This window comes from Lissotriton helveticus, chromosome 2_1 (genome assembly GCF_964261635.1).
Source record: "Lissotriton helveticus chromosome 2_1, aLisHel1.1, whole genome shotgun sequence".
Lineage (NCBI taxonomy): Eukaryota > Metazoa > Chordata > Amphibia > Caudata > Salamandridae > Lissotriton > Lissotriton helveticus.
This window is the reverse complement of record NC_136059.1, coordinates 951,240,135-951,253,416: the sequence shown is the minus strand read 5'-3', so window position 1 is coordinate 951,253,416 and position 13,282 is coordinate 951,240,135. Positions and strand designations below refer to the sequence as shown.

At 43.8% G+C, this 13,282-nt stretch overlaps 1 protein-coding gene across 2 annotated transcripts in view; it reads left to right on the top strand.

The window, feature by feature from the left end:
• DAPK1 (death associated protein kinase 1) overlaps positions 1 to 13,282 on the top strand; it is a 615,679-nt gene that overhangs the window by 590,476 nt on the left and 11,921 nt on the right. For both annotated transcript variants that reach the window (XM_078675702.1, XM_078675704.1), the window contains one exon: positions 963 to 1,083. In XM_078675702.1, coding sequence (XP_078531828.1) covers positions 963 to 1,083 — 121 coding nt within the window. The remainder of the gene's footprint in view (positions 1 to 962; positions 1,084 to 13,282) is intronic.

The following is a 13,282-nucleotide window of genomic DNA, read 5'->3' as shown; positions in this document are numbered from 1 at the left end:
AGGTGGTATCGTCCTAGGATACTTCAGTTTTGGTTTCAACTTATCTTAATTATGTCAGAAGTCACAGAGCTCCATTATTATTATTACTTGGATATGCTGGTGAAGACCGGCAATATAATTTTTCAGCTCGAGTAGGTACTTTAATGGCCCACTTATTTCTGGCAGACAAGATGTCGATTGCAGATGTTTTGGAATTGCTCAACCCGCTTCCAGCAAGCCTATGGTGGGCCAACATTGATAAGGTCTCTACCACGAGAAAGCTGTTTGCTATCGTCATAATGGAGACAATTGATTGGGTGTGGCTTCCCTTCACAACATTTCTGAATGAGCAAAGGGCAGGAAATAAAGCTCACATTTGATGCCGATTGTGGTCAATCGAACCAGGATGTACAGATTGTCTCCATCTTTGTTTAAAGGTTTATGAATGTGGTTCTGATTATAAGCCTTCCAGTAGAAAGAGCGGTTTTTATCTTGTTAACTCTTAAAAAGTGCTCCCAATCTACCTAGAATGCAGATGGGCGGTTCATGAAATGCTATCTCAATCGACTCTTGCACATACTACTAAATCCGAATTTAAAGTATGATAAAGATTACAGTGTACTCCATGATGTTGTGCACGAAAAACATAACGTTTTTGATAAAGATTTTGTATTCTAAAATTTTATAGAATTCTGTCTCACCCAGAGACATGCGCCAAGACCAATACTGATTTGCATCTGTATTTATACGAACTTACTGTTGTAGTCCTCTAGTACTTTACCTGTTTTCTCCGCTTTTGATGTAAATCATTTACATCAGCAGGTGTGTGTTAGGAGTTCTCAAAATAAATATGTATTGTTTAGTATTCGATGTGTATTTCATTTTTACCATTTTCCACAATGTCTCCCAGTTTATGAAAAAGGCATAAACATTTGCAAGGATGGATTGACATGGTATAAAATATTTTTCTCTGAATCTTTTAGGTTTGGGAATGATCTTCAAATTTCTGATAAGTTATTTGTTTTGGATGCTGGAGCATCTGGGTCCAAAGATATGAAACTGCTGCGGAATCACCTGCAAGAATGGAGGAGTCAATTGATTTTGGTAAGCGTTTCCAGATGGGTGGCAAGAAAGGTCTACATTTGAAACGGGTGGCACTAGTACTTGCATGATTGCCTGTAGAACCCCAGCACTTACAAGTAGAAAGTAGATTGTGTTCCCATGAGTTTGTTAGCTCCACTTAGCTTTTTGGTTTGACATGAATATCAAGCGGGGAATGTGTATGCTTTGCAACTGTTTGACAGACTGCATAATTAGTAGCTAGGAAATATTATTTTGAAATTTATGGCAGTTGTCTGGTCTCTGCACGATGAATGCGGTTGCTGCTGACAATGACGTGATTTCATATACCCTCGTCATATGGTAAATGGCAGCTCTTTTTAATAAAATGCATGTGTTAAACTGTTGTTTTCAAAAACCTCAATAGTCCCAGTTAGTGCTACATCTGTAACTTTTGTTGTGGTTTTGCCAATGTCAGTACCCAAAAGATTCCATCCAAGCTACTGCTAGTTAATGGTCAGTTGTGAGTCTTTACAGATGGATGGCATTAAAATCCACGAAATGGTATGGGCCATAGACCTATTCCGCCGTGGCAACAAGCATGTTTGTACATTGCAATTCTGTCTCCCTACGTGGGTTTGTACCAAATTCTACTCAGTTTCCCACTAGAAGAACAGTATGTAGCATCAGAATGCAATGAGGAGGTAACAGTGTCCCGTGTTCCAGATTAGGACTTTGATTTACCCTGGATTTATTTGGATTCAGCAGCAGATTCAGAGAAAGAAATCAGGGCTAGGCCTGATGAGTCCCCCTAATACTCTTTATGCTTTCAAACCCTTCCAACAGATTTCTTAGTCTGTGTATGCATTTAAATTTTCTGCTAGAAAACAGAGCAGCAGGACACAGGGTGTGTTTGATCTCCTTGCTACAAGGTTCTATCGCAATGCATCATTGGATTAACAATTGTCAAAATGTGGCAAGATGAGAATCTTAGCAGTAGACCGTGTTCTCCCCCAAATCAAGAACAAGAAATCTACTTCAAAGGTCTGGAAGCTGATAAAGAGGGCCACACACCAGTCCTGAAGAGTGAATTTCTTCATAGAAGAACAAATGTTTGAGGTTGTCACTGGCTTGGATAATGAGTACACTGAGCCAGGATGAGTAGCATTTCTTATTGGATATGAGTAGCAATCATGTTCTGTCAATCTTAGCCTGAAGTAAGTTGGATTTCAAATGCATGAACAAGGTGAATTGCCACAACAGAACCTCCTATCGATAATTATGTGAAGTGAGTGTGTGGGAGGGGGATTTTGCCTCATTGGAAGTTTTGTATGACGAATATACCTGAAAGGCCATTTGATATGTGGCTGGTTTAAAGCATTAAACAATAACACTATTGGCCTGCAGTCACCGTGAAATGGGAGTTCTGTTCCAGCCGAGATAACTCATGAAGCAGTGTGTGGCTGATGAAAGTGATAGCAGAGAAGATAGATTATTTACACCTTAGATCTTTGGGATGGTTTGCATGGATGTGGTTGATTACAGTGTGTCAAGAAGAGTTGGTATTGGATGGGATTGCCTAAGAATTTCTCCAGAGGAGACAGCTGACCCTTCAGGAATCAATTGACAACTAGCACAGGATCTTTTCAGTTTGAGAACAAGAAGACTGTGACTAATTATTTTGGAGTGAGCTGTAAGAGAGAAAGAGGGGATTGTCAGGCTGTGGAGGAAATACTAGTGGTGGCAGTAGTAGTATTATTGGGAAAGTGGTACAAACTAGCCTTGCATTTATCACAATGGCTGTAGCCATGTAGGATGTAGACTTTTCAAGTTTCAAGTATGGGATCTTACCCACACCTGCCATCTCCACACTTTCATGAGAAGCCTGGGCTGCCTCGGGGAAAATGTAGTTTTTGTAGAATGTCAATGTGTCCACGTGAGCCTTCAATGGCCACCTGAGGTGCATTCCCCTGATACACATGCCATAAACGTGACTTAAGGATGATTATTGATACACCAGGGGAAAGGGGCGAAGACTAGATACTGCTACGGATTCGTATTACCATACAAATGCCATTGCTATTTCCAATCCAGCAAAGATAATTAGCACTTTGTGATTGACGGAAACAATAGCAGAGAAGGTAGACAGGTTCACGTAAATCTTGCTCAACTTAAAAAATCTAGGATAAACCCAGGCAATTAGTTGTCAGTAGAATTGTATCAAACAAATGTGGATTGCATATTAAGCATTCCTCCAATGCTTTTGGAGTACACTGTAAGTGAAAATGCTGATCCCACTCTTGAGTGACTCAAACATAGTAAAGCTTCGGTACTCACTGTGGGACACCTGACCCTTGCTAAGCATTTCCCCCACCAGTTTTGAAAATGTAGGAACTATATTAGGGAATTGGGATACAGGCAGTGTCAGTCCCCTCATCCTCTGCAGTAGTCACCACTGTCCTTTCGAAGCTGTGGTTGGGGGATCTGGTAGACATCGCTGCTAAACATTGCACAGGCCAGCAAGGACACCAGTCCTCCCAGTTCCCACCACCCTTTAAGCCTCATTAGTTTGCCCTCAGCAGCACATATCCATCTTTTGGGAGACAGAATTCAATGGTGATCCATTATCTCCAACAAATGGGTCATTCAAAGTGTTCAGCATGCCTGTGACCTACCTTTTCTGGCTGCTCCGCCAGATCTTCCTCCCCCATCCAGCCAACTTTTGGAGGAGTACCACTCCATTCTGCTCCAGGAGGTGCTAGTGTTGCTTTCAATGAGAGCGATTTAGAGAGTCCAGGACTCGAAAAGAGAGGAAGGTTGCTACTCTTGATATTTCCTTGTACCGACAAAGAACAGGGGCCTCTGGCCTACACTGGACTTTCAGCCATTAAATGCCTTTCTCAGGAAGAATAAATTCAAGAGGCTCATGCGGTCCAGATTTTAACCACACTGAACCCAGAATTCTGGATATTGTTCCTTAACCTTCAAGACACACATTTTCACAAACTGATCCTGCTCTATCATGGAGGGTTCCCTTAGGTTTAAGGTCAATCAGAAAAATTTTCAGTTTCCCCTTTGGCCTCGCTAGTATTCTTCAGGTGTTCGCAAAAGTAATGGTGGTTGTCGCGCACACCCATCACAGTTTGGGAGAGCCAGTTTTCCCTACCTTGATAACTGGCTGTTAAAGGAAGGCTTGCCACAGTCAGTCGTGGGTCACGGCCAGACAATGGTGAAGCTTTTGACATTGTTGGGATTCACGATCAGTGCACTGAAGTTGCACCTGATTCTCAGAGGTTGTCATTCATTGGGGCTATACCAGACAAAGTGTAATTCAAGGGTCCCTCCATTGTAACAAGTTCAGGATATTTCGGCTATGATCCTGATGTTTCAGCTCTGTCCTGGATCTTGGTGAGAGCAGCTCTGAGGCTTCGTGGCCTCTTAGCCTGCTGCATTACCCTGGACAACAGCGGCAGTCAGCACAGGGGAGCTCTGTAATGGAATTTGATATCCCAGTGGGTCAGCGCCATCGAAATCTGGTGGATTCCTTTTTGATTTCAAAAGAACAGCGCCTGAGCTGCAATGGTGGCTACTCAAAGGCAAATGGTAATGCGGCAGGCCCTCTCCCTTCCTCATCCAGACCTGATGGTGGTGACTGATCCATCACTGATGGGTTCAGGAGGATATCTGGGGGTAGGTGGGGGATCAAAGGACTTTTATCTCCATAGGAAACCTGGCTCCATATCAATCTGTTGGAACGGTGTACCATTTGCCTGGTGTTGAAGGCGTTCCTACCGTCCATCAAAGGAAGACTGGTGCAGGTTGCCAAGGACAACAATTTTGCTTTGCAATACTCAAACAAGCAAGACAGAGTGGGGTCTCGAGTCCCATGCCAGGTGGTGCTGCCCCTTGGAAGCTGACTGGAACTTCAGGGCATTTTCTTGGTCATAAACTACCTGACGGATCCTCAAATGCCAGAGCAGGCAAGCTCATCTGTGATGTATGGCAGAATCGCAAATGGTGTCTGCATACCAAGGTGGTCCAGGCCATCTTCTGACAGTAGGGAGAACTCTAACTGGATCTTTTTGCCACCATGAAGAATACACAGTGCCAACAATTATGCTCATGTTCCAGTAAAAAGACTCACTAGGAGACGCATTCCAGCTGGAATGAAATATGAGACACCTGTACGGCTTCCTACCCCTGCCACTCCTGCCCCATGTTCTGAAGAAGTTCAATGATCGGGACCAAGTCATCTTAGTGGCTCCGGATCAGGCAAGGAGATTTTGGAACGAAACCTTCTGGTCATGGGCATCTGCCCTCTGATCAGGTTTTCACTTCGAGATGGATCTCCTGTCTCAGCAGCAGGGCATGGTCCTTCACTCAAACTTGCACAATCTACACCTCCATGCGTGGAGATTGAACAACTAAAGTTATCTTCATTTGATCTGCAGCCGGTAGTTGTGAATGTGATTGTCAGATGCCCTTTATCAAAGCCCATCTATGCCAGGCACTGAGGTAAATTTGTAACCTTGTATGGTGTTCAGCAGTTAGAACCCTTACAACCCAGGCTCTTGGATGTACTATTATTTGTTTTGTCTTAGGCCCAGTAAAGCCTTGCAGTTGTTGCATAAAAGTTTATTTTTCTACACGTTCATAATTTTTACTTTTACCAGGCCAACTGGCCTTGTTTAAATCACCTATTGTGATATGGTTTATTAAAGGTGTGACACATATGTTCCTTCTAAATCCGCTTGTGATGCCTTCAGGCTGGTGCATAGCTGCTCAGTGCATCTTCTAACCTTAAAGACTGCCCCCCTCAATGCAAACGCTTTGACTTATCGCATGATTGAGCTCCAGGCATTCTCGGTGCAATTGCCCTACACCACCTTCTGTTAGAGAAGCTGGTGCGGAGGATGCCAGTTGCTTTTTTGACGAAAGTCATTACTCCTTTCCACGTTGGACAATCTATTATTCTACTGGCTTTCTTTTCCCATTCTCACCCTTGAAAGAGGAGGAGAGGCTCTAGCGGGTGGACCCCAAAAGTGATTTAAGCTTTTACAATGATCATACAAAGTACCAACGGGTGACTAATCGGCTTTTTTTCGGGGGGGGGGGGGTGGGTGGGGGGGTTAGGGTGGAAAAATCTATATAGAACCGGGCTCTGTCGAGTGGAAAATCCTCTGCAATAAGATTTACACACTGGCCAGAAATCAGCTTCCGGAACAACTGTGAGCCTCTTCTGCCAGAGTTATAACTGGTACAAGTATGTTGGCATGCTGGTACTAGTGTGTTGGAGTGCCTGTTGTTAACATCAGCCAGGCTGTGACGTGAGCATCGGTGCACAGATAGCCAGGTCCAAGTCCAACAGGAGGTGTATTTTACTGGTTAGGTCCTGAAAGGACCTTTTTGGTCCCAGCACACTCCTCCTACCCTCCACTTTTGAGTGTTACTGCTTTATTGTCTATTCCAAATGTGATGGATCTGCAGTTAGAAGTATCAATCAGAAAAACAAGTTACTTTCAGTAATGCTGTTTCTGGTGGTTACTCTGTCTAACCGCAGATTTCTAGCCACCCTCTGTCCTCGTTCTGTGGTCTGGCCTCTTTTACACATTTAAAAAGGCCCTAATTTAGTGACATGTAATCTGGTACTAACAACTGGTAAATGTGCCACATCTGGGGGCGCAGAAAGAGTGAAGAAATAAACTGACATCGGAATGCAGGAGTTCCGTGTGTATGCCTTTCTGTGCTGAAATTTCCAGGGTGGTTCAGACCCATCACGGGGCACCACCAGGCACTGTGCAGGAGCAGTGCCACCAGTTTTCGGATCCAGTCTGGCACATAGATAATATTCTAAAGGTGAGTAATCTTTGGTTATATAGAGTATCCAACAGAAAGAGGTATGTAATGCACTATGCAGTCTAATCCCCCTCTTCTTGGAGCTTTGGGACTTGGCTTCGTAGCTGCTTTACAAAGCACTCCATGAATTGGAAGATAGTCTCTTTAGTGAAATAGTACCCACTGGATTGCTCGTTCATCTGGCCTTTCTTGTCCTTGAGCTCCTTAATGTAGTGATGAATGCTTCAGTTACCTCAAGCAATATTGAGGACATCCTAAAAGTAGGGCTGTTAAGGCCGCTTTTGGTTAAAAAAAAAGGCAGGACTGGGTTCTTTGGTCCCCTGCGAACTGTGGTTAACCAGTCTTCTGGCCGCTGACGCTAAGATCATGGAAGAATATGTAGTACTGCTACTTCTTTTTCTTGAGATAACATATCTGTGGAAGATGCCCACACCAGTTTTCATTGTGGCTGAGGCACCGAAACAATGATCACAGTAGATGCCAATAGTGCCAGAGCCCTAATCCTTCTTGTTCTATTTGCAGCGTCAGAAACTGTCCACCGTGGCACACGGTATTCAGGCTCCACAAAAGGCGAATGGTTTGTAAAGTACTAAATTGGTTCACCTAATTGCTGAAGGAATGAAAACCGTGAATCATGCTAAGTATCTGTACACCTGAAAGTCACCAAGTGGACTGTACAGTATGGCGAAGCGTACTTTGTATCCCCCTACCATTTTAATATTTGTTAAACTGCTCGCTAGCTTCTCCTATTTGAGCACAAAATTTACATTTTTTCACTTATGTCTACGACATTTAATTATAGTCCAGTCAAAACACACTTTATTCGATTAATAAAAATCATAAAAGTATACTATACAAATAAATAATGCAGAGTTACATTAATACAATAAGTACAATTTAAAAACAATTTTGCATAGAAACATCAATTCATTATTACTTCTTAAAAACACGTTCTTATGGTATCATTATATTATTTTCGCCAGTCTAATCTTCCTGCTTCTAATGGTTGATACAAAAAAATTAAGAACACCATACATAATCGCTGGGGATTCCATTAGTTGTAGATAGAGCAGTGCTGGCTTTATTTGTAAGTAACCCTTATCTTTTAAAAGTGGGAGAATAAACTTTTTCCTGCCACTACTATAAAAGGAGCAGAAAAATAAAAAGTGCATTATATCTTGAGGTGAATGGCCATCGCATTTGCATGATACTGTTTCCTCTGGCCTACACCAACCCATGGGGTCAGACAGGAAGAAATTAATTTGATTAAAACCGAACTTTGTAACCAACCAGCGATGGAAGGGGACCGTTATGGTACTGAGATATGGTTGGATAGATACAGACACAATTAGTAGGAAGTGCGCCCTAACAGTAGGTTTGTTTAATTGCACATATTCCCGCTCCTGGTCTCTAAGTTTCTTAAAATTAGACTTAACCCAGTTGATGTCACCCTTTACCAGCCCATCTGGGTTACTAAAAATTTCAGGGCGTCCCAATTCCTTGGCGGTTTTCTTAATAAAAGATAGCCACTGGATTTCCTTAGATTTCTCCAGATTCATGCAATCTCTTAAAATCTCATGGTTCAGGGTGAGTTTCGGGTTCAACCATGTTTTTATCCATAATAAAATGGGGGCTAAGCTTATGATTTCTGTAATATAGCCCATCCCTAGCTCTTGATGGACCGAAAATGTAGCTGTTGCTTGGGGGAGAGCTAGGAGGGCACGGAGGAATTTATTTTTCTCTGTCTGGATAGGCCTATGTTGTTTATACCCCCAAATGCCAGCCCCATATCTTGCAATGGCAATAGACTTGGCTTTATAAATGGATAAAATTGCTTCACATGGTTTACCCCTAACCGTTTAGCAAAACCTAGGATGGCGGCAGAGGATGTTTTTACCGCATTTACTTTGGAGGTAATTTGGGGGCCCCAAGTACCTCTGTCGTCAAACACGACCCCCAAGTACGTAACATTTAATTATAGTTTCAGCTTAATGATGCTTATACTAAACTTTCAGCCTACGTGGGTACCTATGGAGGAGGAGGTAGTGGCTGGATTATTTGCCAGTATTATTCAGTACACCAATTCTCACCTCCTTATCGTAGTTTTTATGTTCCTACCCTTCTGCTCGGTGGGGTTTTGTCTGCAACCCCAAGTGCTTACTTCCGTACTGTCAATCAATCAGCATTTTTATAGCACAAAACCGTCACCCCTAGTGGTATCTGGGCACTGAAGGTACCGAGTCTCAGTCGAAAGCCAGGTCTTGAGCTTCTTTCTGATGTCTGCAGGGAGGATGCTGCTCGGAGGTGGAGGGGTGGGTAGTTCCAGGTCTTGGTAGCGATGTAGTAGAAGGAGCGGCCTCTACTGCGACGGATGTGGGGGATATGAGCTAGGGCAAGTGAGGCGGAATACAGGCGTCCTGCGGGCAGGTGGAAGTTCAGTCGATGGTTGATGTAGGGTGGTTCTTGATATGTAGTGCTTTGTATGCTTGTGTGTGTACTAACAGGATGAGTCTCTGGTGAGTCTTTCCTTAACCCATAGAGGAGGCAGAGCATAGTTAGGGGGCATGGCTAAAACGTCAATCATTTTTAGATTACAGATTGCTTTCAGAGACGATGCCTTTCTTGAGGAAGTTGATCCTCTTCAGCTAAGTAAGGACTGGGTCAGGAAAAGAGAAATTGGAGTAATGGATAATTAACCCAGCCTTTGGTGCATGCCTGTGGTTGATCCATTCTTTATACAATGTGAGTTGTGTTCTCATTGTGTCGCTTTGATCTTGTCTCACTCTGCTTTTGAAATTCTGCTTTGTGCACAGCCTTTTTGGTGCGGACTTTTTTAAATAGAAGAGTTGATGATGTTCACACCTGGTATGCCCAACCTCAAATTTTTTCACAAAGACCTTTTAATCAAATGGACGCACCTTCATTGCGGCTGAAAAATGTTTTCCACATGTACCACATTATAGTTCTCCTTTTGGTGTTTCCTAAACAGGAAGTGCTACATTATGTTAATGTACAGTCTTAATTTGACCACTTAAAAAGTTCAAACTATATGTTGGGCTCCACTCTGTGGTATTTCTCTTTTCCAATAAATGTCTATGCTGTCTCCGTGTTTCTTGTATGCCCCTGCTATAAACTGTCATCCCCTGCTTTGCACGGATGTGCCTCGATCAGAGCACTCAAGCTGGCAGCCACTTGTTGTAAGCAGGTTCAGACCAGAGTGAGCAGCTGTCCTTCACTGTGCATGTGTTTGACGCTTGATATAACTCACATAGTTACCCTCTCTTAATCCCTCTCACTCGTGTCACCTATCAGATGGGCATGTAAAAGAACCAGGTGTAAACGGAAGTGTTAATTGCTCACAGTACCAACATGGATACTTTTATTCTCATTTTACTTGTTCTGCGGATGTGTTGACGTGTTAGCAGAAGTGGGCCTTTAAAAACTAGCCACACATACCTGAGGTGTAGTCACCATGACCCTTCACTTCCACCTTCTATTCACAGTATCAGTCATCTGAAACAATGGTTACACTTCCCCAGCTATGCTCGTGCCAAACTGAGTGGGCTGCTCCCAGACAGGCAGATGGCACTGAATGTGGCATAGTGAAAGGGTTAAATACAGTGGCATCCTGACACCTCTCCCAAACACCATGATGCAAGCTTATTTCCTTATAAGGCACGGTTGTAGTTGTAAGTGGGACTCCTTAGAAACTGGAACGCCTGAGGGGATAACTGATACTCTTACAAATAGATCGGGATTGTCAATGTCTGTTAATCTTCTATTCCATTTCATAGCTATAAAAATATCCCTTTAAATAGTTTATTTTAATAAGTTTGCAAATTGTCATTTTATGTCAGTTTATCGTTGTGTACAGTCACTAGTGTTGTTTTGCTTTGTATTGTGCTAGCCCTGTTTGTAAGAAACGGGTCCTTTCCATTGTAATAGAAAATAATAATATAAAGTTTGCTAATTAAAGGGACATGACATGGCATGTTACCGCTTTATATAATCCGAGTGCCTACCATAGGCGGTTACATGTACATTGCTATACTTGGGCATATTTGTGTAGAACCATAACTGCAAAAAAAGTGTTCGTAGCATGTGTAACTGTAGAAAACATGCTCTGCATACTACTACCATCTAGTGTTGGACTCAGATGTTTGCAAGCTGTTTTGCTTTGAAGTATTCTTTCGAGTCACTATATATATAGTGGCTCACTCCTTAGCTGGCAATGCGCATGGGCATCGACTCCATGTTAGATTGGGCGTTTGCAAATTCGATGGTGGAAAAACAATCTATACTTCAAGTTAAATGCGCTTTCATTTGGGCCCAGCCAGTCGAGTTCTCAACTCCTATATTTGGAAAACAACTGTACTTTCCTTCTCCATCCTTTACCGTTCAGAGACGATCTACATTGACTACGCGCATCACGGGGCCAGGAGCCTCGCCAGGACCTTATGCCCCTTTCCCTTAGGGTACTAGTCAGTGCAGAATGTACAGAGGAATAGAATGGATGCCCTTTCAAAACTGTCACTTCTCTGTGCCAGACAAAGTTTCCTTGGACTGACCACAGTGAAACCTCATGCAAGACCTGCCTGACCTTGCGTTCTAAGAAGACTCTTTGATATCGAATGGAGAGCTGGTGGGTACACCACAAGATGCAGAGGCAGGCTCCCGACAACATGCCCAACATCTTTGAAGAGCAGTCCTCCTCCTGTGTCGAGGAAGGTGAAGAAGCCAGCCCCCTGGGCCCTCTACCTCGCCAAACATTACCTAGTCCAGTGGCCATATTCTCCAGGCTCCCAGTGACTCCACACCTTATAGACCTCAAATGAAAACCTTGGCATGGAGCGTGAGTATGGCTGAAGTTGAATCACACATCAGGCCTTCAATGAGGCCAACGGTCAAGGCAGAATGATGCTCTTGAGAGGGTAGGGCGGCAAACCCTTTGACAAAGATTCAGCCCTGTTGTACCACACGGTCTCAATGCACTGACCAAAATCCTCTGAGCTGGCACCGCCCCGATCTACAGGCGCTACCCTATCGAGCCCAACAGCTCTTCAGAGGCCGAAGATTCTTTTGAACATCTGCTGCAAAGCCAGCCTTCACATCGTAGGCAACATCAGCGCTGTAAAAATTATTGGCGCCTTAAACACATTAATTTTGAAAACATTCTTAGTGCCCCAGCCATCGGTGTCATCAGATTTAAGACCTGCATCTCCATCCATGCCATAGGCACTGAAGACTCCCTCAGTGCAGAACCCCTACGAAAATGCCTTCACAAAGAATTGTATGCAAGACAAAAACATATCTTTATCAATCTCCACATCAGCAAGATCTCCCAGTGCTGTCTCCAACACGGGTCGAGACTTTGCCTTGCAAGCAAAAGCCTACCTTTAAGGGGAACTTGCCTTCCTTGGTGCCCAAACGCTAGAAGCACAAGGACAGAGGCACTAGACCTATTCCATTTAGGCCTCCTCCTTCAGGAAGAAGTCCAAGCGCCTCTTACAAAACGGACTATAGAACCAAGCCCTCCCACTTTACCAGGGCAACTGGGTTTCCTCTATCTACTGCCTCATCTCTAAGAAATACGGTTCCCTCAGGCCCATCCTAGACCTCAGGCCCCTCAACTGGTAAATCCTGTCCAAACACTTCCACATGGTAACCTTACAGGATATCATCCCTTTGCTGTAGCAAGGTGACTTCAAGGGCCTATTTTCATATTCCCATAAATCCCGTCCACAGGCACTACACGCATTTCGTGGTAAGTGGCTCTTGTCATCAGTTCTAAGTGTTACCATTTGGTGTGAAGGCCCAAGGGTCTTCACCAAATGTTTGGCAGTGTTTGGCGTACCTTTTAGGAGGGGGATGCATCCACTTATTCTCGTACCTGGATGATTGGCAGATGCTTATCTCACACCCGGCAACCTTCACCTTCCGCCACAATCTCGGGCCCACCACAAGTGCTACCAAGTCTCATTTCTTAGACCTGCAGATGCATCCCTTCTTGGAGTCAACACTAAACTCAGTCACAGGCAAGGCCCAGCCCGCGGAGGATCTCCGCTTTTCTAAATCTTGTGCCTCTTTTTCAGCCGCTTTATTACCTTAGTCAGAATTATGTGCCTCCTCAGCATGATGGCCTCATGCATTGCCATAGTGCCCAATACTCGGCAACACATGCACCCGTTGCACAGTGCCTCTCTGCACAATATCAACAATAGCAAAAAGGCAGCAGGGTAAGCGACAACTGCACTACCTAGGCTACTCACAAGAGTGATTAGCACATTGTGTTGCCCACCTCAAATGGCCAGCTGCCACATGACCGTAAATAAATACAGAAGAGAAAGCTGAAGAGACAATACACAGGTTCAGCAAAAATACAGTATAC